The following is a 26,912-nucleotide window of genomic DNA, read 5'->3' on the forward strand; positions in this document are numbered from 1 at the left end:
ACACAAGTTTATGATACTTACAGGTTTTGTTCAGTGAGATAATCTTCACATATGAACACCTTTCATACCGCATTTGAAGCTTAAATGCGATTGCCAGAAGTAAAAACCTAACGTTAGGCTTTAACGGACTACATGACTACTCCACGGTCGCATGACTTTTTACGTCACCGCCACTAAGCTTTCAACTGATTTCGGCCACTTTATTTTAAAAACATTGTATAATGGGGAAATCTGACTGTTTAAGCTAAATAAGAAGCTGTAATGGCGGACTGCCAGCACTCTCGCCTGTTCGGGGGTGATGACGTTTAATGTCCCAGACAGGGTTTGTAGTCGTATTGAGCAACTTGTTAGCAACTGCCTTATTTACGACATGTAAAAGCTTCAAAATTCACAAGTAGGGTATTTACTGACGTGTTTTATGTCGTAGAACAAAACCTGAAACTCGCTTAAGCTTTTGTTAACCACAGACCTTATTTGAGGCATTTTACCAAAATCCAAACTTTTAGACGAGAGAACCAAATGTGCTAAAAGCGCTAACGGAGTTCTGGGTTTACTGGCACACTCTATTGTTGGGTGATGTAATATGTCTGTTGATGTTGTCTGTCAAGTCTCTATTTGTGTCATGCAAGATGCAAGATATGCACTGGGGCCCATCATCACTTCCCTACATTACTGGCCAAGTGAGTGACTACCTGTGCTGCTGGAGCACAAACGTACATTATAATGACTCCCCAGAATAAGGAAAGCAGGGATCCAAAGAAGAAAAGACAGCAAACTGTAAAGGAGCATGAGAGGAAGAGCAGGGTCCCACAGAGACGGCTCATGCATAGGGCCAAGAATTTGGTGCTACGCCCCTGAGCCTAAAGTGTTTCTGGAAACCTAACTTGAAATTGCTGCACCTGCATTAGAACTTTAAGTGATCTTAGGATTTAATTAGCCATAAAAGTTACAATACAGAAAACATAACAGAAACATACTGATAGAAACAAATGTGGATGCTTTTATCCAAAGTGTCCAAAGACATAGAATGAATGGGTACAAGCGAGATCATAGGAAAAAGCGCAACCTGCTGGCGGCAGAAAGAGATATGGTTTTAATGGTACTTAGTAATTTAGACATTGATATAATTCTGAATTAATTCACTACATAAACAATCCTCGCTGCTGTTGTTTCTTATTATTGTACAATTTAAGATCAGTTTAATAGTTTTAAAATGGACTCTTAAACGCTCTGGACGGGGGCGCATGCGCACAACGTCAAGTGCCCCGAATGCGGGAAAACAACAATGCGCATGCCCGAAGCTGTTGTAACTATTGCTGTAGTAGTTATCTGTTAACTGTCATACCTTAGGGTTACAACGGTAAAGCATTAATTTTACAGTTTACTTTTTGATGAGAAACTACAGATTAGACATCTTGGTGCCCACCTGCAGCGGAATATTGTCATAAACCAAACCCCTGGTAGAAATAATCAGAATTAACGTGGAGTGTTTTTCGGGAACAAAATGGCTAACTGCTAGCTTGTTAGCGAAGATGGTTTTTGCTTCCCTGGGTTTTATTCGGTGAGGATGGTAGTTTACCTGGTCAAGAGAACAGGCATTTAGAATCTCAAGCATCTTTCTGAGAGGATTACCAAACATGAAAGCAGCAAAACTGGACTTTTCTTCGGCTAACATAACATTAGCTACCCAGATTGACACCAGTCAAACGGGGATTTAGCGGCACAGCAGCTCCTTGAGGAGAACGGGTATGTACCCAGTCAGATTGTCACCTGTGTTGACGTGTTGGTAAATATGAAATCTCATTATGTCACATTGTATAACTGTGTAAGTTTCTGATTATTTTTTCCACCTGTAAACTTAACTGTGAATGGGTGACCCTCAATTGTCCCCTCACTGAGACAGCAGATAATTTCGGGTCTTTTCAGTGGACATAATTTAATTTCTGTTTTGAGTAAGCAGGATATGGCAGCACTAAACAGTTGGGGGTCATTCACTTGTTTTCCCAAATGGGTATGAGTTAAAGCAGAGACATTACAATGATTGCATGTTGGCAGATAAAAAGTACTTTAGTGGAAATTTGAAAAACTCAAACGCCAACTCACAGTATTTGTCTTGGGTTGCTTGCATTTGAAAGGACACTTAGTGCATTCTGTGAAACGGCTTTGACTGCTTGGTCGTTGAGTTATTTAATCAAAGTATTAAAGTTATGATGGCAGGTGTTTTTCTGGCATTTTAATGTTTTCACCAAGTTGCCTGCTTTGCATCACACTTCACAAGCTGCCCTGCAGAATCAAAATCTTGTCTTCACCAGCTGGTGTTTAAAAATCTTGCTGGAAGGGAAAACTCCTCCCTAAATATACTTCTATATTCACTGCACTCCTGCAGTTATTTTGTGACTGCCCTCTAATTTACTTGCTGTTGCAGCCACATTGCTGTCTGCCTCATTTGCCATTAAGGGCTTTCCTACATGGCCCACAATGCAGCCTGCTGAGAGTCTGAATTAGATGGATTTTAGCCGTGGGTAATGCATTATCTTACAGCAGGAGATGAAGCTGGAATCATCAAGAAAAATGAGAGTCATTCCCTGTTCTCAAATCACAGCATGAGTCAAGGCTGCTCTGTTCCGGTCTGTTGGAGCTGCTGTGGATGGGCAAAGTTGTGTCTACTTCGTATGTAAAAATATCTCTGTGACTGCTGAACGTTGGTATACTGACACATTATCAACAATTTTTCCTGTTAAACAAACTCTCCAAACTCTCGTTTGGAGGGGCTGTGAAGTAAGGTGGCTGACACGAAAATGCAAATGGCCCTATTTAGAGTCAGTGTAAGGTTTGCCTGTCCTGACTCTGTGGACGAGGACCTGCTCCTTATTTAGAAAGTAATGGCTCTTTCTAAGGTAATGAAAACACAGGGATCCTTATTTTCAGCAAGTTATACACTAAAGAAAACATACCCTTTATATTATTCTGTTTCTGTCAATATATCCCTCTAAATCGTTCACAGTGGACCTTTGAAATAAAATCTAATTTTACCTCTGAACACAGATGAATTCAACTCATGAACTATTTGCAGCTATACTAGCTATTGCTGATTGAATCCCATGTAAGACATTAAGTTTTTCCATTCCAACCTGTAATTTCAGAGCATGAGTCAACTGTATGTTCTGGAACTGAAATGGAGTGGAAAGGTCTAATGATCCTGTTTTAAAGGCCAAACATAATATACCTTCAGTTAAATCTGCCAAATATCTTTTGTTGTTAATATTACGTGATACTCTTTACAAGACAAGTCTGCTCTTTGATTTTGCAAGGTGAGCATGTTTTTATTAAGAGGCTTGTCGGCGCCAAAGTATGCAGGCTAAGCCTTTCTAAAAATCACACTCCCTCTGGTAACATTACTGTGTCAATACCCAACATGCTCAAACTCCTGATCTCCCAGCAAATACCTTCAGCAGGATACACACTTGGAGAAGACAGAAACACTGCTCTGACATGAATGAAATTGTTTTAAAATGACAGAACAGGATGTTCTTGTCTTGTTCTCCAAGAGGGAACAAAGTTATTTCAAATATTTTTCTTCAAAAGCAAGCTATCATCCCAGTAAATTTCTGGTTAGTTGACAAATCATCAAGCCACACTAAGGAATAGGTAGAAAAAGTGTTTATTGAGGAGTAGAACCACCAAAGATGTGAAGAAATGCATCTATACTAGCATCTATAAAAATCTTTAATAAGACAAGTGTTGACATAATGGAGATAGAGAGCTGAATGTATTTAAGTTCTCAACTGTTTCTGTCTCAGCAATCATAATCCTGCACCATAGTGAAAAAGAATGTGCAAAAACTCGACCAGGAGCTGCCGCAGTGCTCCTCCGCCAGCTTCTTGTTTTTAGGCTGACAGGATTTGACAGCACTGGGAGCTGGTTTTGGAGTGGAAGGTGGGTAAGTCTTCCTCTGAGCATTACGGAGCCTGAAATGAGCATCTCTGGCAGCTCCTCTGCACACACCCGCCCTGACCAACACACTACTGTCTTTGCACAAACTCTTTTGCTTCCTCAGCGCTCTGGTGATTTGCTTCCAGTAAAGTTTGACGTTGGAAGCATACTGGGGACAGACAGCCGGTCTGGCGACATATTCACAGCTGAAGCTCTTGTCCCCCTTCTTGCAGGTCAAACCGAGGGTGAAGAAATCATCACCTGTTGCTGCCCAGGTGCACTCTGACTTGTCTTTGGTGACCATTTTGCCTTTAATGGGCTGTGCAGGGGCAGATTTGGCTTGGCGGCCCACTTTCAGCCCTGGCTTGTCCTTGTGTTGTCCTCTGTCCACGCCTCTTCCCCTCCGTCCATGGCTCTTCTGGCAGCTGCTCAACACCAGCTGATGGGAAATACAAGCGAGGACCAGCAGGATGGTGGCATTGGTAAGGAAAGCCATGAAACCAGCACGAAACACCCTGCAAGAGGATAGATTAGGATTTAGATATCTTAAACCCCTTTCATTTTCCTTCTTTAAAAAAAAACATAATCCCCTATCAGACCTGTTTTAGATTCAAATGATTGATATTCTTACAGAAACATTATCGGGGCACTCTAGGCTTAAGAAAGTGAACCGAAACAAAACAAAAAAAGCAAGGCAGGTTTTTCATAATGACATCTTTTAAAGGCTATTTAAATGCTTCACATTAAAGACAAGCTATAAAGGAAACACAAGGCAATATAAAAAGTCACATATAAATTGGATTTTAACAGAATGAAAGATGAAAATAAGATATGAAGGACTACATTAGAATAAAAAGAGGAATAAAAAGTTACAGTGCAATAAGAGGGATGAATAAATAGCCTTGAACATTATTTAATAAAAGGCTGAGCCAAACAAAGATTTAATCCTTGGTTTAAAAGATGAAACAGTCGGAGTAAAGTGTGACATGAATATAGCAGGAGTAGACATGACAATACAATACAGCTACTCTAAGTGCTGACATGCACATTTATAGTGACACAGTGAGGAATTTAATTAGTCATAAGCCTTTTAAATCACTGTAAGAATGTTATAGAAACATTAAGGTAATAGGAAGGCACCAAAGTAACTAGCAGCTACTACACAAACACTCACACTGTAAGTCCTAATACTATACTAATGTCAAAGTGATGAGTAATCTGAGTCTACATGAAACAGCAATATCTTTACCTACCTGAAGTTTCAGAGTAAACTTGTAAACAGTCCAGTCACCTGAGAGCTTAGAGTCACCTTTACTGTACCTGCAGCTACACAGTGCTGCTGCAGAATCAGCCCTCCCCTTCTCACACACACACACACACACACACACACACACACACACACACACACACACACTGCATAACTGTACAGCTTACAAAGTTTGTTGAGTTCATACTAGTCAGCCAAGGACTCTTTAAAAATATTTTGTGTTATATTACTGCCTGTTAAACAATGTTTCTTATTTTCATAAAGCCTGTGGAGTTTTATGTAATCACATTATGAATGTGATGTGTTAAATGTGAAATAATACTACCACAAAATAAATCCGCTTATCAGCCAGCAACGGTGAGATAATTTCACTTTAAAGCAACTACAAGCCAAGGAGCCTGTTGAATGTTGTATTTATTTGTTTCTCTCTCTTTCATAGCTTAGTTACTTTAGTAACTTTAGTTACTTCAGTGGTGTAGCTTTTTAAATTTATAGAAACTACTGTTGATTGCCTGCTGCATGTCACAGGCGTTTCAGGACTTGCTTTGCTTGACAAATGCCAAAGCGTTAGCTAGCTTTGATTTAGCTACAAATGTAAATTGATAAACTGATGCAAAACCATGTCTCGTATTTCATAAATAAAGTAGATGCATTACATACCTTTAAGAAGAGGGCCAGTTCTCCAATTTTTGTTCATTTGTCAACTCTTTTACTTTTTGCTTTGCTGATCCTGCCCCAGTGTAAGCCACAACCACAAAATTTAATATCAAAAAATGAAATTCTCCAAAGAAAAACCTCCTGCTTCCTTTTAGCTGGCTAGTCTAGGCAGCTACTTAATGTGAAACTGTGCCTGGGAAAAAAATGTAAACACATGCTCTTCCAGTCTGTATGTTGAAATATTACAGGAAACGGTGGTGCTTTTTGTGGTTGGTGTTGGATGGTGGCTGTGAGTCACTTTTTAGGATGAGGAAATCGACTAAACAGTCTGTAACCTCCTCCTGTGACTCTCCTAGCTAGCCAGGTTGAGGTTTTCAAATGTCAACATTGTCAACATCTGTGCGGTGCATGTTGGGAAGGAGTGACCATGCTGCCTTCTTGTTGTGGTCAAGATATGTAAACAAACAATAACGCGTGGGACGGAGCCAGTCAGAATGTGGAGCACACTTCAGGACACCACCGTTGACGTCACTAATGACATCAATGAATTCACTGGGTCTGTGGTGGATTTAATTTGTAAAACAACAGAGGCAGCTGTACACAAAACTTCAGTTTAATCGTTCCTAAACCAGAAAGCATGGGGAACCAGAACCATCTAGAAACACGGACAGCTATGAAGTCGCAGCCCACAATGTAAGTAGAGGCAAAAAAACCAAACTTAATTATACTGCACAGGTTGAAGGAGCTGACACAATGGCATTTCAATGAAGTTGTACATTTTGTGATTTCATGTGACAAATGATTGATTGACTTTGACTCTTTTTATCCGTCTTAGTTCCTAGTCAAAACTAATTTAAATTAAGCAAACACTTAAATCTTGTACTTGTGTATAAACGTAGATATCAGGACTAAAAACAATCTGTTTTGGCAGATTGTGCTGGGTGCTATAAGAGGTCCACCTGCTTTCATGATAAATTCACTTTTAAGGTATTAATTTCAAACAAATGCAAATAACTGAGTCTTTTAAAAACCTTTACTGCACCATCTGTTAGTACAGCGTGCCAACGATAAAATTAGTTGAAATATCTTGAAAAGAGCCAGATGTCCCTGCAGGAGAAAATCCCTGAAAATCACTGACTGAACTCTCTGTTTAATTTAAGCAACAGCGCCACCCAATGGTTGAATATAGTAAAGCAGGCATGATAGGGCTGACGCTGTGTAGCAGCTGCTTTCAATATTGCTGCTCTTTTGCTACCAAGAAACTCAATATGTTTAACTTTTGTGCAGCATTTTTGTAGTTGTTTTTCATCAAGACTGAGCAAAAACAAGTTGAACAGCACAGAATTATTGAGAATATTGTTTATTTAAGAAAATCATTTTTACATTCATTATATTTCTGTCAAATACATCAGTACAGAAATCATCAGGCCAAAGTAAAAACTTATGACTCTCCCAACAACGTATTATTCAAGGTAATATTAAGTAATGTAAGTAGATCATATGCATAAGTAAACAAACATAAATATAAAAAGTGACACATATGAGTTGTCTGCCTCTCTTGTTCCAGGCCTGTATGTTGTTGTGAAGGTGTGTGCAGCTGCAGAAACATTCTGTACTCGTACTGTTTCATACATGGGTTTTATAGTCTACTTTGTAAACCACCTCAGATAAGACAGGTAGTAGAGTTTTTTTCCCAGATGTGATGTTTGGAAGATGATCACAGAGAAATCCTGCTTTGGACGTCACAGCAGTACCATTTCTCCCCCGGAAGAGAGCACTACAGTTCTTCTATCACGATGTACAAACTGCTGGTCTGGGATTTCCCTCCAAGGGCCACTTTAATCAGACATTAGAAGTTGTCTTCATCAGAATTGTAAATCTGTGAATATAACAGAGGCGAGAATGCATACAGTTGTAAATTATGTGCATCAGTAATATTTTGAGCAAAGAAAAGAAAAAGTTTGAATTTTGCAAATGAATGCTGGAGGCAAACTTGATTTTACATACACAGGATCCTTATTCCACCACAGTACTCTTAGATTAGTCCTAAAACAACATAATAAAAGCTGTTTGTAAATGAAGAGGCCCGGTTCTGCTGCTCACCTCCTCCCTCGTTATTTCCGAATCAAACCAATGAAGTAGGAGCAGATGCCTTGAAGTGACGTCCAGCAGTACTGTTGAGCCATCCTCTTAGCATCGCTCTCCACAGGTGGTGTCACTGGTTGTGGACTGGCTCTCGGAGTGGTCCTGACACGTGGTGGGACTGGCCTTGCTGGCTCACGACGAGGTTGAGGTCTGGCAGGCTGTTCTGCTTGTCTTCCTGCTGTCCTTGAAGAAGCCTCTGGCGATGACCGAGGAAATGAACCAGATGAGAAGACCATTTGAGAGTCATCACTTGCCTTCCTGCACATGAAAGGTTTGATCTCCCTCGGTGCCTGGCAGGCATTGTGGAGCTTTCTGAGGCCCCACATCATCTGGACGAAGTAGTGACGGGGGTCTCTGTTGTAGGGGCGGCAGGTGTAAGGCTTGCCGATGTACTCGCACCAGTAGGAGCGCTTGTTGCTCTGGCATGATAGCCTCAGCTTGGTGTATTCGCCGTGGCCGGTGATGATCATGGTGCACATGTCCTTGGCCTTGGTGCTGAATTTAATGGGCTCATCCCAGATGCTTTGTCTCCTCTCGCTTTGAGCATCTGCTGACCAAAGGCAGCAGGCAAGCAGCAGCAGCAGAGCACTGACTTGGGTCCACATGGTGTCAGATGGATCCTGAGTGTAAGAGGAGGAGAGTGAGACTGCTCGAGCTGAGGGTCCCTCCTGCTATTTATTTCCTGAGCAGACAAAGAAAGGATTCATGGTACCCAAAAAAAACAAAACAAAACAAAAAAAAAAACCAGTCACACCAAGCAAAACTTTATGGGAGGAGGATCAGTTATTGCTGTCTGGAGAAGGCAAAGGACACGTGAGATGTTTACAGTGATACTAATGTTTATCCAGGTAATGGTACTGAGAGTACAAAACATCACATAAAAAAATTCCAGAACTAAGTTATGTCAGTTGTGTCTCAGAATAATTTTTAGCAAAAAGTGTGATGCATTTCTGTTGCTAGAGGGTTTATGCAATCATGCAAACATAATCGTTTTCGATAATTTTTCCATGTCCGCTGAGTGCATCTCAATTAAAAAAAAAAGTGGCATGTCTGGGAATATACTCATGTAAACAAGCCTCCTGAAACTCTCAAGTTCTTGCTTGTTTTACAAGGCAGCTGGAGCTCACAGCCACGCAGCTTAGCCTATCATTTCCCCCCCAAATATAAACACAGTCAGACTGCACAACCACGAAGAAACGTGAGTCAAAGTCACTCACACATGGACGAAGTTCACTGGGGAGCGTAGTAAGTAATTGTGCCAATTAAGAAAGAACAAGAAAGGTCTGTATAAGACGATGGCTGTAGGGTGGGGTAGGCTATGTCTAAAGTGGCTTCACTTTCATGTCCATCTGGAGAAAAAGGTCCCATTGTGAGTAAAGTGGGAAAAGTGGTCAACACATCCTGAAGAGACTTAACTTTACTGGGTGAAGTGAAACAAACTGTAGGGTCACAATGTTTTGCCTAATGTTCATGGATATACAGTACAATTAATGGAGTACGTCACCTGCAAAATTACAATTTGTACCCTGAGGTGAACAGAGAATCCAAAAAAGGCAAACATTGTTCATGAATTGAAGTTAAAGGAGACCGCGGTTAACATCAGCACAACTATATTAAGACGTCTGTTTACAAGCTCTCACACAACTCGTGCAGTATAATCCAAGTGTCATCTATCCAGTCGTATCCTCAGTATGTCCCAAACGCATGCATTTTCACTAAAATGCTCTGATTTAAAACTCATCAGCAGAAACAGTCTCATGTACAGCCTGGTCACACGTGTGCATTTGAACTATACGCACGCGCTTACTCAGGCATGCTCATGGCGTGTTACTTGTTGCCAAAGTGTTGTATATTGTAACGTTTAAGTGAAAATGCATGCGTTTATGAAGTCCCGAGCATACGACTGTTTTGTGACTTAGATTATACTGCATGAGTTGTGTGGGAATTTGTAAACACATGTTTTGATGTAGTTATGTTCTTTTATTAAATGCGGACCCAAGACTTTAATTTACGAAATGTTTGGAGGCGTGCGAGAAAAACAAAGTTTTCCTTGTGAATTCAAGGTGACATGCTAAGTAACTGATAAACAAATGGTCATTTTGCGGGTGAATAAATGTTGTTTTCTAAAGCTCATTAGTAGGCCTGTACTCACAGTTATTCAATAGCAGCAGTGAAAAATACATTTATTTTTTTTAACCTAATAGAAAAGTATCATTAAAAACTTCATCAGGAAAACGTACCATAAGTATTAATGTAAAAGTACTGTGTTGGGCAGACTGGTTCAAATAGTTATTTTATACATTAAATTATTGGACTATTATGTAAGCAGCTTCTTAATGTTACAGCGGGTGGATGTTGAGCACATTTTAACTACTTTATATACTGTTGCACAGTTGAAGCGCTTACACAGTCTTACATGTTACAGAAAGATCACATATTTTGCTTGTAAAATCTTAATCCTAATCTGTTAAATTGTCAGATATATTTAATGCACTGGAGTTTAACTACAAAGAAGCATAAAATTGAATACTCATGAAAAGTAAAAGCACCCAATAATTTCAGTGAAGTTCTTGAGTAAATGTACTTAGTTTCCACCACTCTTCAGTTGTGAGTTTGATGTTTATTCCATCATATAATTTTGACACGATTTAGGGATTAAGTTTTTGTCATTTTTGAAATTCTTAAGCTGCTGCAGAATTAGCAGTGCTTCTCATTAAGTCTTCTCTGCATTACCCCCGAGTGCTTGTGCTCCCCTGAGACTGCAGCATATTCACAGGCACACTTTGTCTTATGTAAGTTATCTCCCTGTGTAAATGCATAGCATGCCGTCCACTGGTTTGCATGCACTTTAGTACTGTACAGCTTTATTTATCTCTGTGAGGGGCAGTTGTATGTGGCACCTCTTAACACGGGACAATACACATATCAAGTTGGAAATAACAATAAAAAAATGAAGATAAACCATGAGACACATTCAAAATGCAAAGCTGTGTGTATGTGGAGCTCCACTAATAAGAATATTAATAAATAAAAAGCCATGAAGCCATGAAAATTACAACATCTATAATGTAGTGAGATATGTAGCATTATCTTTGCCGGCTCTCAACTAGTGAATTTTCCTCATGACAGATAACAATGTTATCCATTTTATTGTGTGAATATTTTTCTCCAGAGCCCCCTAAAGTACATACTATTGGTGTTTGGCTCTAAACATCAAGCTAAAGATAGATTGTACATACAGTAACGTACAACTTCCTCAGAATCTTGTAAATAACCATTTAAACACAGTGTTTGATCTGCAAGTGAACACGGTAAAAAAAGATTTTTCTCCGAACCACTGCTTGGGGTTTTTAAGGATTTTTTTTTTTTCTCATCTGTCTTTTATACAAGCTTATTCAGAAGTAGGAATGAGTCAGAATGTGGTTTTGCTTCTGGTGTTTATTCAGATACTGTTTGGTGCCTGAGAAAACCTCAGAACGAAGCTTATGGGAGAAGATAATCATCACCCATTGAAAATAGCTGACCAGTAACGCAACCAGTGGGTTCTGGCCAGCAGTGTCAGCACCACATAGGAATGTGCAGTCTTGTGTTAAAGAATTAAAATACACCATGAGCAAGGTTTCTCATGTTACCATTGGTGGAAATGGAGTACATCAAGTACTCAACTCAGGTACAGTGTTGAGGTACATACAATTAACTTGAGTATTCCTATTTCTGCTACTATATATTTCTACGCTGTTAAAATTCATAGGCATAAGTTGTGCTTTTTACTGAAATACGTCTTTAATAACGGAAGCTACTTTCCAGATTCATATTATTAATACAAAATAAAATTAACAAATACAGTTTATTATTTCAGTAAGACTGTTTATCATCTAGGGGAACTCCAAAAGCTACCGTGCAGTGTTTCAAATAAAATGTAAATAAATAAATTAGCCCCATATTTACTTGCTGCAATACTAAAGTGATGCACTACTTAATGCATCAGTAATCATAATCTAATAAAATATTATACATTATTGTAAATGGGACCATTTCCTGCAAAATGAGTACTTTTACTTTTGGTATTTTAAGTATACTTTATTCCTGACAATGCTGTACTTTAACTTAGGTGAAATTGTGAATACGAGACTTCTACTTGTAATGAGTATTTCTCCACTGTGGTGCTGCTTTTTAAGTACTTTTTCCACCTTTTTCATGCCATTTGTTTTGCGTAAAACACATTAAGAAGTATCATACGTTGACCTAACCAGCACACTATTTTATAAAGATAGCCTTATGTAAATAGAATTTCAAATTCTTGCTGTTAGAGCATGTGTGCAGTGCTTCATCACAAGTAATAAATCCCCTAAATATATCTTTCATTGGGATTAAGACAAAATATTTGCCAAGATTAAAAGCATGTTACCCAAACCAGGCGGTATATTCAAGACACTCCTTTTTTTTTTTTAAATGACATAAGGTTTTGGGCATCCTTGGAAAGCCACTAAAATGTAAACCAAACTGAAAAAAAGACAGTAAAATAACAAACTGAATTTCAAAGTTTATTCACAATTTGTACACACTCTTTTCACCACCACATATAAAGTTCCTCTTCAGTGGCTCCATCAGTGCCCAACTTTGGAGCATCGCAGTTCAAACCAGTTACCAGTTGACCAAACCAGTAGCTGTCCTGTAAGTTTGGATATGCAACATCTAGTTTAAGCACTTCAAGGAAAATCAGACCCTATTTTTTTTTTCAAGATGGGTCACATACAGATGCTAGCAGACAAGAATGATAGTCCTGTCAGAGTGAGCACACAGATACTTAAAAAATGTCCGTCTTAACAGGAAAAAAGTAAGAAACTGTTAGATAATCTTATGCTAACTGGAGCCATTTTGAATTTACATCACAGTAAGACGTAATCTTGAACACAGGTGTATGCAGTATGTATGGTATACTGCTGATGTTTATTATTAATATGTGCACAATACTGTATGTAGAACAAGAAAGCTAGCTTTATAGCTAAAGCTATTAGCTAACTAACCCGATAACACTTATTATCTTTGTGTGGCCCAAACTCTTATCTAAAATTATATACCTATTAGTTATTTGTTAGTAAGTTATGGGAGATGTCACATTTTCTGTTGTTTTCTGGTTTTAAGTGAGACAGTGTTGATGCTAACGGACTAAAGAAGCTAGCATCAAAGTTTTTCCAAAATGGTGTCTGCTCTTTCTTAAAATCACTAAAATACAGTGAAAATATTGAAATATATGTATCTATTAAATCTTGTGGTCATTTTTTTTTTTACTAGATTAAATGTACAATCATATTCTTTAGTAGTGTAAAGTTAGATTTGTTACTGTCAAGTAAGTGCTGTGGGCTAGCTTGTTCTGCTGTTACATCATTAGCATATTCAGTTAGCTAAATGTGTGCAATTTAAACTTTCAGTGTTAAGATGGACATTATTTTCTCACAGTGTGCATCAACGCCATCAGCTGCGTAAACCGTAAAGCATTCTACTGGTTTTCTACCATTTGACTTGTCCCATGAATGGATTGTCTAATTTTCCACCATCGTTACTACTGTATGTAGCCGACAGCAGCTGCAAATCTAACCTGTAAACATGGAGGCGGCGAGGTGGGTGGAATAACCAGATTGGCTTGCCCAGTGCGTTAGTGACAAGACTTCAGCATATTTCTCAGCCAACTTCATCAAGTTATACAAAATAAAAAATAGCTCTTGAATACATTCACTCGTTCCATATAGTTTTTTTTTAAATGTATCCATAGCTACTGTGGGGTTTTAAAAAGCAGAAACAAAATAAGCACATAGCTGATAGATCACTAAAAACCTGAGACCTACAGTAAAAAAAACAATTTGGCTTGAGAAAGTATTTCTCCAATTAAAATGTATCATTACTATGAGAGCAAGAAAAATGTCATGTTAGTGAACTCAACATGATAGCTTCTGTTAATCAATTCATCACCTAGGGAACAATCTATAAGCCTGACACTTCTGTCATAGTGAGTGATATATAAAGAAGTTATGCTCTGACTTCATAAGAATTAAAGGGAAAATCCACCTTACACACTTACACTGTTGATTTGTCTTGTATTTGGTGGTAAATGGTTGTACTCTTGTATCCAACCTGGGTCTCCCTAAATGGTCTGAAAATATGGCTGAAGGCTCTGGAGATGATTGAAAGGCAGGAAAGGAAGTAGCTTTTATGTGTCAAAAACTATTCACATAAATCAATCTCTGCTTGGAAAATAACTCTTTGGTTAAACTTCTTACCTGTGAGGAGGGTCTGCATCTTTAAATTCCTTAATTTTGATTGGTAATTAACCAAAACATTTGGGAACCACTGGTCCAAAATGTACTCAGGACTAAGCACCAACACTTTGTCCAGTGTTAAAATATATATATATATGTATATATATATGTGTGTGTGTGTGTGTGTGTGTGTGTATATATATATATATATATATATGTGTATATATATGTGTATATATATGTGTGTATATATATATATATATATATATATGTATGTATGTATGTATGTATGTATATTTTATTTTTATTTTTTTAGCAATTCCTTAAAACTAACAAACATACTGACAAGCAGCAACAAGCCATGTTAGGCTGTGATGTTTGTCCCACCTTTTTTCCCCACCTATTATAAATTGAGGGATGTTTAAATAGATTTTGGGAAATGTAGGAAATGAAGAGTAGATGACACAAGTTAAGGGAAAATGCATATGCTAAAAAAGTAAAATGTATATTTTGAACACCATACCACAAAATAACATGACATGTTGGTTATTTTTAGCAGTGTAAGAGCTGTGGGTGGATTTCCCCTTTTAAAAGAAGCATATCTGTCAAAAAAAAACATACTTCTGAAAGGCAACCAGTCATTTGCAATTCGCCCAAAAACCAGCAAGGAACTCAAAACTCTGTTTTGTGATACTGTAAACATTTTTTTTAAGTCATGCTAAATGTCTTAATATTAATTATAAGAATCCACCTGGGACCAACCTGTTTCTGTATTTTTACCACTTTGTTTAAATCATCCAGTTCTCAGTCATTAAGGAACACACACACCCACCAACTCACACATGCTGCAGTTAAAAAGGATGCTTCTTTCTCAACAAAGCGGTGCTTTTTAACACATTGAATTTCATCTTAATTTGCACCTTTCCTTGTAGATGTCTTGACAGACTGTTCCACTTTTAGCATTAGCTTGTGTTGAATGTGATACATCCAATCTAAGTGCAGGACTAAAAGTTTCCTGTAGCAGCTTGCCATGACTTTCGGGTGACCTTTCAGCCACTGTCTTCTTCAGCACAAACATTTATATGAACAGGCATCGCAGTTATTGTCATGTCCTCTTGCTGAATGTATTTTTCAGCGTGGTTTTGTGTCTGAACAAATGTAAACGCAGACACAGCAGTCCTTTGAAAAAAAAAAAAAAAAAAAAAAAAGCAGTACAAGCGTGGCTCAGATTGATGCTGAGGGAGAAGAGTTTGATGTCCTGCAGGCAGAGTTTTTCGGAGAGGGTGCAGGTAACTGTACCGGAGGCTGTGATCTGCCTGGTTGAGGAGGTTGAGTTGATCGCTGAAGAAAAATAAAATCCCAGAGGGCTTTGTGTGTTCTTCTTCTGTTGTAAGGAAACCAGCTTTTATTGAGCTTCTTCTTGTCCGAGGGGTCGATAAACCAACAGCTTGAAATAGATGGTACAAAAGAAAAGTTTCAATTAGTAATCCCAAAGTATACTGAATATATCTGGACCTCGCTTCACATATTTTTGCACATACACATTGCTCTACTTTTGTACCAATTTAGGACAAGTTAAAAGAATGCTTTACCCCCGAATGGTCATTTGTATATCAATTACTCATCCTGTGTAATGTTGAATAAAGAAAACTTTATTTTCCTCACATATAGGGTTAGGTATGGTTCACATATGAACTGATACTGGTCTTAGTTCATGTACCTGGAATTCTGCACTGGTACACAACAGTATATTTTTTCAGCACTTATCCTGAGAAAGTTTATGTGAAAGTGTTTAAAATAGTAACGTATTGTGTGAGAGTTTGTAAAGAGATGTTTTAATATAGTTATGATGTTTTTAACGTCCCCGATCAACAAGAATTTTCTCCGTTTTTGGATTCTTCATTCATCGTGGAGGCATGCAAGACAATTCACATATTCAATTAATGAATAATTGATATACCAGTGATCTTTTGGGGGTAATTTAAGTCCAACTTCTACCACTTTCCTAACTGTCTTCCTGTCAGTGCTGTCTTACATACTATAATACTGTCAGGAAATTACACAGACTCATCATATAAGCCTCCACTAATCAATCCTCATTTGAATCTTAAAATGAAATAAATAAAAAAAAAAAAAAACTTGACTTCACTTAATTCCAATAAATAGTCACCTTGGCCCAGTAATTTCCATCATCTTGACAGTATTGATCAGCCTTTGTCTTGAGATTGAAAACTCTCCTTTCAGGTAAAATTGCTACAATTGCTGCTCTCATTTGGCTTACTTTTTCCACTTTTTCTTAAGGAAAATTAGATTTTCAGACTCAGTGCAAGAGTAAATTACTTGTTAAATAGACGTCTTAACAACAATGGTTCAGAGCTATTGTATTCCTTACTATTGATCCGTAGAACTCATTCTGCTGTTGGATCGGTTGCAACAGATTCAACTAAATGGCTTCTATCTAAAATGTAAGATGTCAGACTTACTTACTATGGTGTATTTTAGTTCCAGTTTTCAAGGGCACTGGGAAGGCAAATATTGGAGAAAAATGAATTAGATTTTTACATATTAAGTGAATAATTCAGAACATACTGTATTACTTTTTTATTCTGAATGGCCCAGGAGATTAATGCAGCTCTGGCTGGTTTGTGAAATAACAGACATAAGAGTGCTGTCAGTTAAGTCTTTCATGAAGCTCCATAGAGGGTTCTCAAAGACTGCATGGTGCTTTTTGCTACTGGAAGAATCTGACTATTGTTATAGTAGTCTTATACAACCTGCTGTCCTCTGGGGATAATGCATTCCCCTCCAGATACTAAAAGCTAAATTCCAAAATGCTGTATCGCATTTGGTTGAAACTTTGACGTTATGTTACATGACATTAACTCTGTTAACTACAACCAAAGTATGTCTTAAATACTGACTGTTTTGTAAATGGGGCAGTTTTTAGAACCAAATTGTTATCCTCAATAAGCATCAAACAAAACAGAAAATGAGCACATAAGCACATTCAGCTCCTCTGCTCTCTAGTCAATTGACTAAGCAGTCACAAGTAGTTAGACATAAATACCATGACAACATTTATGGTTTGTTAGTGATTCCAAAATTAGTAATTCTCACCATGATGGTTTTCCTGCAAAGTCACTGTGAGCAGAAAAGCACTAAAAGAGGCTGTAAAGAGGTGTTAAAGAGTTTGGTTAGAAAAAGAAATCCAAAGAAAATAGATTAAAAACAGGAGAGAGATAGATGGCGTGGGGACAGCAGACACAGCAGGACAAGATGACAGCTGTACAAAAAGAAAGATTTAAGATTGGAAGGAAGGAGTTATATTAAAATGTCTTAGAGAAATAAGAGGTCTGACACAAAGTTTTTCAGTACCTTTCAGGAGCCAGAACACGAGCTGGCTCTCTGTCACCAGTCGATGTGCCTCGGAGGAGCCGAGGCCCGCGGGAACCTGTTCATAGTGTCATAGGTAGGGATGCTACCGGCACAGAACAACATACAGAGGAAAAAATATTAACAGCCACAGAAAAAAACTCAACAACCGCTGCTTGCTTCTCTTCTTTCACTGAGCAAAGAGAAGCAGGACGAGGGGTTCACAAGGCAGAGAGCAGAACAGCTTCACCAACATCAAGATTGACAAACTGTACGGTCAGGTAAAGGGGCAATACGTAAGGTTGTTCCTCTCTGAAACTACAAGATAATTATATTACTTGGTGTTTTATGGGGTTGTCGATCAATATCACTGACGCAAGAATTAGTTCACCAGAGATTAGATATCAGGCTCTCAAAATTTTATTCACACACTCCCATTGTGTTCCAGCCCGTTCTCATTTTCAGGTTGTCAAACGCCAACTCTTTGTCACGCCCCTTGGCGTCTCATAGTGATGCATAGGGAACCCTTGAGCGCATCTATGTGACACGCAACTAAAACACATTGTTGACAGGTGGTTCATATTATGAAAGGTTCACGGTTACATTTAGGCAACTAAAGCACTGTGTTAGGTTTAAAAAACAGCTCATGTTTTGGGTTTAAATAAGTAGAATGTTACATAGCGTGACGTGAATATGCTGAGTGAGTGACGTCAATATGCAGCGACGGTATGTAAATAGTGTAATGTTACGTTAAAACAACACTGACTTATGCTTTCACACGGGACACAAACTTTGGTCTCCTGGATGAAAGTCTGGTTTTGTTTGACCTATTCACCTCCCCTTTCTTCCCATCCTAAACGGACTGTTCATATCACATGTGAAGGGGCGTGACAAAGTGGTGGTGGTTCCTGGCTGAACCTGGAGGATGAAGTGTCAGTGTTCCAGTAGCTACTGTTTGTTGATAAAGGTCAGTAGAGGTCATATATTACTCATTGCCCCTTTTAAAAATTATGATGGCCTTTCGGACATGATTTACAAGTTTCAGTCCACCATCTTGTATCTATTTTGAGAAAAATATAGAAGTAAATCACAGAAAAAAAGACAATTCCATCTTTGAAAAATGTTCAAGTAAAGACCACAAAATGGCAAATAAAATATTGTCTTTGGGTTTTACTTTTCAGCAGTCACTCAAAAACTGGATAGCACTATTTGGAATAAAACTCCACTCATGTAAGAGACATGTTCAATAAGTTTAAAGATAATTGTGAAAGTAAAGATGTCTGCTGTAGCTGTTTTGCTCTCTTCCGTTATCTTCTGTTACAGTTGGTTGTCTGTCCAAACGCATCCTCGTCCCAGTGCAACTTAAAAATACGTATCATGCAGTTAGACGTTTTGTTAGATTAATAAGAAAATCAAAGGAGCAGCATTCGCAGCATCACACCAAAGCTTGACATGCTTGCCTCTCTCTGAACAAAATGATCAGGTGTACATTCATCGGACTTTGGCTGACTCTAAATGACAGGAAACAGGAAGATTTTTCATTCCACATCAATATCCCAGTGCACATACAGAGCATGCAGGTTAGTGATACATGGAAGACTCTCCCAAAAACCACAAAGCAGGACATCTGGCAATAAGAGAAATAATGGTAGCAACATTATTAACATGAGACTGACTGAAAAATTTACAACAGCAATTCACACTAGTCTCGTGTGTGTGTTAAGTACAGAGCTCAGTTCAAGGACATTGTTACCTTAGTATAAAGACAGGTAGCAGGAAGCAGTTAGCCTGGCTCTCTCCAAAGATCAAAAATACCATTTGCAGTACCTCTAAAGCTCAATAATTAACATGTAGTGTCTTGTTTATTTGTAGATAATCAGAAATGTAATCAACACAGCTCTGTGAGGCTGTACTTAAACACAGCAGTACTTTGAGCTAAATGCTGACATGCTCACAATGCCAGTGGACTCTTGAATAGTACTGAGTGTCATTAGTAACAGCTGTGCTTTTCCTACTATGATAAATCAAAATGTTTGCTATGACAAAGGTCCATTTCATGCCATGACATATCACTAAAAACTACAGATGTAACCACCAAAAGTCAGTAGGATTCATCCTGTGGGAACCATAAAAAAGAACAATTTGCAGGTTTAAGGGGAAGTTTTGTGCTGAAACAGTTTCTTGATGAACAATGGGACACCAAAGCAGTGATGGACTTAGGTCGCCTTAGAAAGGGCACCGGCTGCATGTGGTGGGCCAAGAGCATGCAGAAAGTTTTCTAGCATGTAGGGCAGCCTATATAGCTCTGCATCACGTTTTCTTAGAATGAAGGGCACCCTAGAGGGGACTTTATCATGTTTATTCTACCATAGGGGTGTCGAAGAACACTGGGACACCAAGGAGGGTGACCTGCCCCTCTGTTCCCCACTCCCTAAGTCTACCAGTCACCAAAGTTAATGTGCCTCGCTCTTGTCCACCAGATACAGCACACTATGCGAGCTTTAGAGTTGTCGGTAAGCTTATTTTTTTTTCATTCTAGACAGAGCCAGGCTAGCTGTTTTCTCTTGGTTCCAGTCTAAATGCTAAACCAGGGTACGTGTGGCTCTACTTAACACAGACATGAGAGTGGTGCCAATCTTCTCATCTAAATCCAGGAAAGAAAACCGAAATACCTGTATCCCAAATTGTTGCACTATTCCTTGAAATTCTTTGACAAATTTATTTAAAGCTCTTAAAGGTACTGTTTAGATTTAAAATATTAAATGTCATATTGGATGTTTTTCAAGAAAAGCTACCATTACTTGTCAGCTTTCATCTTATTGTTCAATTTGCTGACCTCCATAAATTTGTGCGTGTGAATGTGTGTAATACATCAAATCCCTCAAAGGCATGCACAGTTGTCCAGCAACGTCATTTTGCCTGTAAAAAGCCCACGTCCCCAGGCATGCCTCCACCGCCCATAACATGCAGTAACAGGATTATTATAATGTTTACCTTGTCATCATAGGATTTGGGATACCTTGTGAGCTCTCACTATGATAACCATTATTACCAATTTCCATACTGAAAACAAAATATTGTATACAAAAAAAGGGATGAAAAATGTAATGTGAGAGACATGCTGATTAAAGTTTTAGAGTAAAAATGCTTTTCTTTTTGAATAGTCAAACTTTTCAAGATGTTAAGAGATAAATATTTTTTGAGTATAAACCATAGTGTTTTATTTACACTATAACTTACAAAAAACAGGTGGACTTGTAAGGTAATGATTGCAAGAGCCCTTCGTGAAAGGTAAGGGGCACTTTTCAAAGGTAGCACACGACAAGAAGCCACACCATCCACCCATAAGAGCAATTCCAAGCTTAAAAACGTAAACCAGCACCAAGAATTTAGTAAACAAGTCTATGTACAAGATCCAGAGAAAAGCACAGAGTGATACGAGCTGAAAGGAGAGGGAGGTGGGTAAAATGTCTTACGTTTTCATGGGAATTGTCTCAATGCTATAAAGATACACAAAAAAAAAACATAAAAATGTTATTGAAATGCTCAGCGATAGAAATGCACCAGAAAGTCAGAAAGCCTTTAACCCAGCACAGATCACATGACGACAGACGCCACTGATCGAAACATTACGTTGTATTTGTGTAAAGCCGCGATTAAATGAGCGAACAAAAGGTCCATGAGAGAATAAATATAAATTGACAAGCGTCAATGTTTCTTTGTAAAGTGCCAAGTGCTTGACAGAGAGGAATTAAAGGAAAAAAAACAACAAAAAAGATATGGAAGATGGAAATAGTAGAAATGGTTATCACAAAGTAAAATGCCAAGTCCCAGAAACAGAGGAACTACAAGGGAGAGAAAAGGGAGGAGAAAATAAATCAACAATAAACCCTAAAAAGGTTAATGTTTTTGCTTTTTATCTAAAACTCAAAACTTTCCAAGCAAGTAAAACAAAATCTAAATAAATAAATATATAATTAAACAATATTCAAATCCTTAGGTAAGTGCATTAGCAAACTACAAACTGAAAAGGGAAATTCCTCCTACACGATAGATATTACTTGAAGAAAGCAGGTAGAAGAGAAGCTGAAGAAGGATGTCCTGCAATCACTGACAGCATATAAAATATGTACTGTATGACTGCAGACTGTCTTAAGGATCATCATATCTCGTTCTTTAAAATACAAACTATAAAATAAATGTATAATTGCAGTAGAACAACAAGTACAAGTACTTACTCATCGTAAACATCCTCTGTGTCCATCCTGCGGTAGTACTTGGCTAGTTTCACTGCCAGGATGATGCTTGGGAGCAGAAAGAGAGTGCTGCAGCCCAGGCCCATCCAGAATGTGTTCTGTGAGGAAAAAGACAAAATATTAGAGCTTAAACAATAAGTCAATTGACACAATATTAAAAGACAAATATTTTGACCATCTGTTGCTCACTGAAGTCATTTTCCCAGCAAAAATGCCAAATATAGTCTAGTTCCAAGTTATGAATTGTGAGTATTTGCTGCTTGTCTTTGTCTTTTCTGATAGTGAATTCAATATTTTTGGGTTGTAGTCTGTTGTTCAGACAAAACAAGCAATTTGAAAGATGTCACCTTGGGCTTTGGCTCATTTTTCACTTTTGTCTGACATTTATAAATCAAATGGTTAAGTGATTAATCAAGAAAGTAATGATGAATGAAATTGTTAGCTGCAGTCTAATCTGTATTTGAATGCAGAATCTTTAGGCAATATTTGTAGATCGAGTAAATATCTCATAAGTCATAGAAAGGCTGAACGCATTAGCTGACATGCAGTCTTTGAAGCCATCTGCTATCGTCTGGCAATCAAGGAGTTTTATATTAGTTTTTTAAAAAATATATATGCATTCATATGCAGATATATGTCTGTAGAGATAAGTTGAAATGACCATGGCAAAGAGTAGGAATTCTTGGACCGCGGTTCTGCTTGCTACACTTGGTCACCAGAAATATTGGCCGTTGCCCACAGAGGCTAAAATGTCATCAGGCCGATCTGATGGGTTCTGAGATTGGCTGCAGTCCTACAAGGTGTTTTAAAACAATTGTAATTGAAGTCACACTTATTATATGACCATATATTGTATAGTTTTGATCTACTGTATCACTTTGTAAAATTAATTTACATCAACCAAGATTTCATAATATTGTATAAGCAATCCAAGTTTCAACTAAACTAAAAATACCCTTAAAACAAACTGTTTTTGTGGCTTTTTATGCACCATTATAAACAGATTGGGCGACTGTGGCTTAGAGGTAGAGCAAGTCGTCCACTAATCGGAAGAGCAGCAGTTTGAACCCAAAATTGCTCCCGATCGCTGTTCCATTGGTGTGTGAGTTTGTTAAAAAAAACAAAACAAAACTAAGAAGCAGGTGGCACCTTGTATGGTAGCCTCGGCCACCAGTATATGAATGTGTGTGTGTAAATGGGTGAATATGACTCCATTTACCATGACATACCTATAGTAAATCTGCTGTGATAGACCCAGCCCCAATAAGCCACAGCTAACCTCCCTGTCACACACATTGCCACTAATGTTTAAATGGGGTTTCTTTTTCTAAAATCCCTTTTATTGTTACCATGGAGTCGACCAAGAAACTGCAAGCAATGATATCTGCCGTGTCCACCATGTTGCTGAAGGGCTTGCATGGTGCAACCTCCATAGCCAACTGTAGAGAGTGAGATATAAACAGTAAATGTCAACACACAAGAGATTCAGGAATACGCACTGTACATCAACAGTAACACCATTCCCCTTTTCTGTATGTTTAATTCAAGAGGAAATCCTGTTATGTTGCTGCTCATTCAAAGTGTCATTGCACAGTAGATCATTACATGTGTTCTTCTTAAAACAACAAAAATATTGTGATTGAAATAAAACCGCTCTATTGACTGCTCTGAGATCAACAAACAGCCCTCAAACATGTTTTTTTTTTTTTTTACTTTGTTGTGAATTCCTTAAGTTAACTACAGCAGAAACCAATGAGCCACAAAGCAAATTCCTCAAATTTATGGAGGTTGTAACTGTTATATTCGTCTTCTCTATATTTACTCCAAAACTCTTATGTAACATGCAACCAGGTCTTTTTGTCAGAACACGCTCCTCTGTATACCTCCAGTGTTTGGGTTTGACTTTAATGAATATTAGCGTGAAAAGCTGAGTCAACACTTGAGAACTGCAGCTAAAGTGAGAACCACATAATCTTCAACAAGCTAACAAATGAACACTTACGGATGTTTTGACCCACTCTATGTATTGATGGAAGTAGCTGACAATAGTTGCTGTGTATTTCCCTGTTTCCTGTTGGAGATTAAGAAATAATGTGATGTTACAGATCATTTTACAAATTGAGAATATAAACAAAACAAGTGATCCTTCAGTTACCCGATTGATTAAGTGTGAAGCATTCTGGGAGATGAGGTACTGCGCAGCATCAATGGCATCAAGAACTGCTAAAACTTTGTTCTGCCGAGAAGAAATGCGAGATTGACATCAGTTTAAGCTTAAACCATACAGTAGCTTCCACATTCAGACTGAAGGGCTGGTTTACTTACGGGCAGGTCTGTGGCTGTTCTCTCCAGGAACCTCATACTCTGGTTCAATGCGCTCTTTAAAAGGGAAATTAAGAGCACTTATGAACACCAGCAGTGTCAAAGGTCAGGGCACACAGTCAGAGGGCATTTTACACCAGTGAAACACAAAGGAGACCAGGCAAGAACAACACTCAATGAGCAGTATTCTGCTTTCAGTACAAGCATGCTGAAGAATTTTGTTCCAAAATTAAATATCCACAATGTAATAAAAGAAATGGTCCACTTAAATGATGCAATTGCTAACATACAAGGCGTTCTCCTTCCACATCATCAAATGTGGGCAACCCCAGGTCATCAAATAGCAGCGCTTTTTCATGCCTCTCCCATGTGATACAGAAGCTGAATGCACCCTTTCGCCTCTATAACGCGGAACTGGGTGAAACTCGTTATAACGTGATTGTCGAACACTTGCAGTTAGATTAAGGCAACAAAACTACTCAGTTAGGTTTAGAGGAAACATGTTTTGGTTAATGCTACGTGTCATAAATATTTCACGAGTGACGTCACCCATGGACAAAAGTTACATAACGTTGTGTTAAAACTGCACCGACTGTGAAAATAATGGATGTAACTACCATGACACCACCCGGCGGTTTGTGGACTCCGACTGTCGCCATCTTGGTTTTTTTAGAGCCAGAGCTGACCATATTTGGGTGAGAGTCTGGCGCTGTGAAGAAGCTGTGGACACTACTGGCAGTATGCCTGCCACTCAAAGCGGCCCACCCTTAATTATGCATGACTTTTAGCCTTAATAACATTTAAATGGGTGGGTTATAGAAAAATTCACCACCCCCGACAGTTGTCATGAATGTTGAAATTAGCTACAGAGACCAAAACTGTTTTTGTACCAGGCTGTAAACATATTTAATCATGAGGGTCTATGGGGATTGACTGGCCTGAGTGGCCATTAAAAGAACTGTAGTTGATGCCCCTCCCACATTGGCTTTATTCTTCAACCCCTAGATTGCCGCTTGGTTTCACACAGGACATGAATAGTGATCTCTTGGATTTGCTTTTTATAGTATGTCAGTTGCTCCCAGCGTCAGATATTGCCACAAATAGGTTTACATTGGAACTAATTGAAAGTCTGGTGCCTTTGGCATTGGTATCACATGCTGCTTGGCTTGACAGAGTGTCAGTTATTGATAACCTGGGAATGAGAACGCGCTGACTGTATGTAACAATTGGACACAGTTTTCCTTTATTTTCCCACTGATGATGAAAAGGACAGAACTGTTACCAAATTAATGACTAAGTAAAAGTAACATTGGTGGATATTTTTTAACATTTTGGTACAAAACCCTTCATGTTCAACAACACCATAGAGCATGTGATCTCTGTGTAAATGTAAATACAAAACCACACACACACACGCTATCCTAAAATACTACCTATGGGAAATATTTTCTCAGACTATTATATGTCATCTGTGAGATAAAATATCTCTCTAAATGCTCCAGATAATGAATGGGGACACTAAATACACAGGATGGACGTGTTTCAGCTTACCCTCGCTCTAACATATTTCTTGAAGTTGAGAGTGGAAAAAGAAAAACATGAAAAGCTGTTGTAAAAGCTGCGTTAAAGTGCATCTCTGCCTGACTGAATAGCTAGAAGCTGTTAATCTTTGGTGTTATTCAAAAGAATGACATTTCCTTTGACAGAGAAAATAAAACTGAATATTTAACTTGTTTTTTACAGACATGGCATGATTGATGACAGATGCCTGAGGGTCAAAGACACTGCTTTTGATGATATTAAATGAAACACTGAAATATTTTCTCTCTGTTGAGGATGCATCATTCTCTTAAACAGGCATTAGCATAAGGCTAAGACTCTAGTTACTCACATGCAGTGGCTTTGGCATACACCATTACACTATAGCACATTACAGCTGTTGAGCTGATATACCTTCTTATTAGCATAGATTATCTTGAACAAATGTTTCCTTAAGCCTACATTTAATGATTTTAGGGCACTTAGGAGGTAGCGCAACAAGCTGTAATCACAACACTGACACCACCTCATCTAGTTTTTAGGAAACAGTATCTTATTAATACATCAAGCACACAGAAGAACATTATCATTCATTAAGAGTTGTGTTTCAGGCCATCTGATTAATGCAAGTCCAATTTTCACTGTCTTTTAGCTCTGTTTTTGGTCTCCACCAACTCCCGAGGGAAGTATCTAGGTCTTCAACTGCTAAATGCTCCACTGTGTTCACCAGGGTGTAGCTCAAGGCTCATTTATGCTCCCTTTACGTACGAAAATGTATACGTCCATTTCAAACGATGTTACCGTCACTGCCCACATACTTCCATGCGCCCTTTACGTTGGCATGGATGTTAACCAATATATCCACCAGGGGGCAGCCCAGAGTCAAAAGTTTATGACAACAACAAACTCAAAAACAAACATGGTGACTGTGGAGGAGATATTGATAATGTACCTCTTGCATAAAAGACAAAAACAGACAGCATTGTAGGAGGCAGTGGTCGGTGAGGCAGTTAAATACATTGCAACTGGAGGACGGAGAATTCTTTTCTCTAGTACTGCCGATGAGAGAAATTGAATTGTTATTTCTTCTTCGTGTCTCACTAGAGCTACGTATCAGGTAGTGACAGCAACACTGCCCCCACGGTTTCCGGTGGTACTGCTCCG

At 38.4% G+C, this 26,912-nt stretch overlaps 3 protein-coding genes and 1 long non-coding RNA gene across 16 annotated transcripts in view; 1 reads left to right on the top strand and 3 right to left on the bottom strand.

The window, feature by feature from the left end:
• The first annotated feature begins 1,306 nt into the window (after window positions 1–1,306).
• Window positions 1,307–26,912, top strand: part of LOC125894055 (uncharacterized) — a 30,287-nt gene continuing 4,681 nt past the window's right edge. For both annotated transcript variants that reach the window (XR_007449992.1, XR_007449993.1), the window contains exons 1-2: window positions 1,307–1,746; window positions 4,167–4,415. This is a non-coding gene — a long non-coding RNA (uncharacterized LOC125894055). The remainder of the gene's footprint in view (window positions 1,747–4,166; window positions 4,416–26,912) is intronic.
• fgfbp1a (fibroblast growth factor binding protein 1a) lies at window positions 3,750–5,918 on the bottom strand. Of its 2 annotated transcripts, none has more exons than XM_049585162.1 (2): window positions 5,861–5,918; window positions 3,750–4,448 (listed from the first exon to the last, which is right to left on the bottom strand). In XM_049585162.1, the coding sequence occupies exon 2, from the start codon at window positions 4,427–4,429 to the stop codon at window positions 3,797–3,799; it is 633 nt and encodes a 210-aa protein (XP_049441119.1). In that variant the 5' UTR covers window positions 4,430–4,448; window positions 5,861–5,918; the 3' UTR covers window positions 3,750–3,796. The 2 variants fall into 2 exon arrangements, with proteins under 2 accessions (XP_049441119.1, XP_049441118.1); XM_049585161.1 differs by lacking the exon at window positions 5,861–5,918 and adding an exon at window positions 5,187–5,278.
• fgfbp2a (fibroblast growth factor binding protein 2a) lies at window positions 7,202–8,634 on the bottom strand. Its single transcript, XM_049585160.1, has 2 exons — window positions 7,961–8,634; window positions 7,202–7,736 (listed from the first exon to the last, which is right to left on the bottom strand). Exon 1 carries the CDS (start codon window positions 8,605–8,607, stop codon window positions 7,972–7,974), a length of 636 nt encoding a protein of 211 aa, XP_049441117.1. The 5' UTR covers window positions 8,608–8,634; the 3' UTR covers window positions 7,202–7,736; window positions 7,961–7,971.
• The window catches only part of prom1a (prominin 1a), a 108,931-nt gene continuing 97,462 nt past the window's right edge, over window positions 15,444–26,912 (bottom strand). The window contains exons 18-29 of one of the 11 annotated variants that reach the window (XR_007449983.1): window positions 25,761–25,778; window positions 24,213–24,266; window positions 24,043–24,123; window positions 23,890–23,958; window positions 23,237–23,326; window positions 21,870–21,985; window positions 21,108–21,131; window positions 20,626–20,694; window positions 17,635–17,737; window positions 17,377–17,427; window positions 16,747–16,779; window positions 15,444–15,706 (exon numbers count right to left, since the gene is read on the bottom strand). Coding sequence is in view for 2 of the 11 variants with exons in the window: in XM_049585113.1 (XP_049441070.1) it covers window positions 17,668–17,737; window positions 20,626–20,694; window positions 21,108–21,131; window positions 21,870–21,985; window positions 23,237–23,326; window positions 23,890–23,958; window positions 24,043–24,123; window positions 24,213–24,266; window positions 25,761–25,778 (591 nt within the window). In the remaining 9 variants the exon portion in view is untranslated. Of the gene's footprint in view, window positions 15,707–16,742; window positions 16,780–17,376; window positions 17,428–17,634; window positions 21,477–21,869; window positions 21,986–23,236; window positions 23,327–23,889; window positions 23,959–24,042; window positions 24,124–24,212; window positions 24,267–25,760; window positions 25,779–26,912 lie in introns of those variants that run through there. The other 10 variants (XR_007449985.1, XR_007449982.1, XR_007449984.1 and 7 more) reach the window with 10 other exon arrangements.

Source organism: Epinephelus fuscoguttatus, linkage group LG9 (genome assembly GCF_011397635.1).
Source record: "Epinephelus fuscoguttatus linkage group LG9, E.fuscoguttatus.final_Chr_v1".
NCBI lineage: Eukaryota > Metazoa > Chordata > Actinopteri > Perciformes > Serranidae > Epinephelus > Epinephelus fuscoguttatus.

Coding starts and splice junctions, on each gene's coding strand:
- fgfbp1a (XM_049585162.1), bottom strand. CDS start 4,429: ATGGCTTTCCTTACCAATGCCACCATCCTGCTGGTCCTCGCTTGTATT.
- fgfbp2a (XM_049585160.1), bottom strand. CDS start 8,607: ATGTGGACCCAAGTCAGTGCTCTGCTGCTGCTGCTTGCCTGCTGCCTT.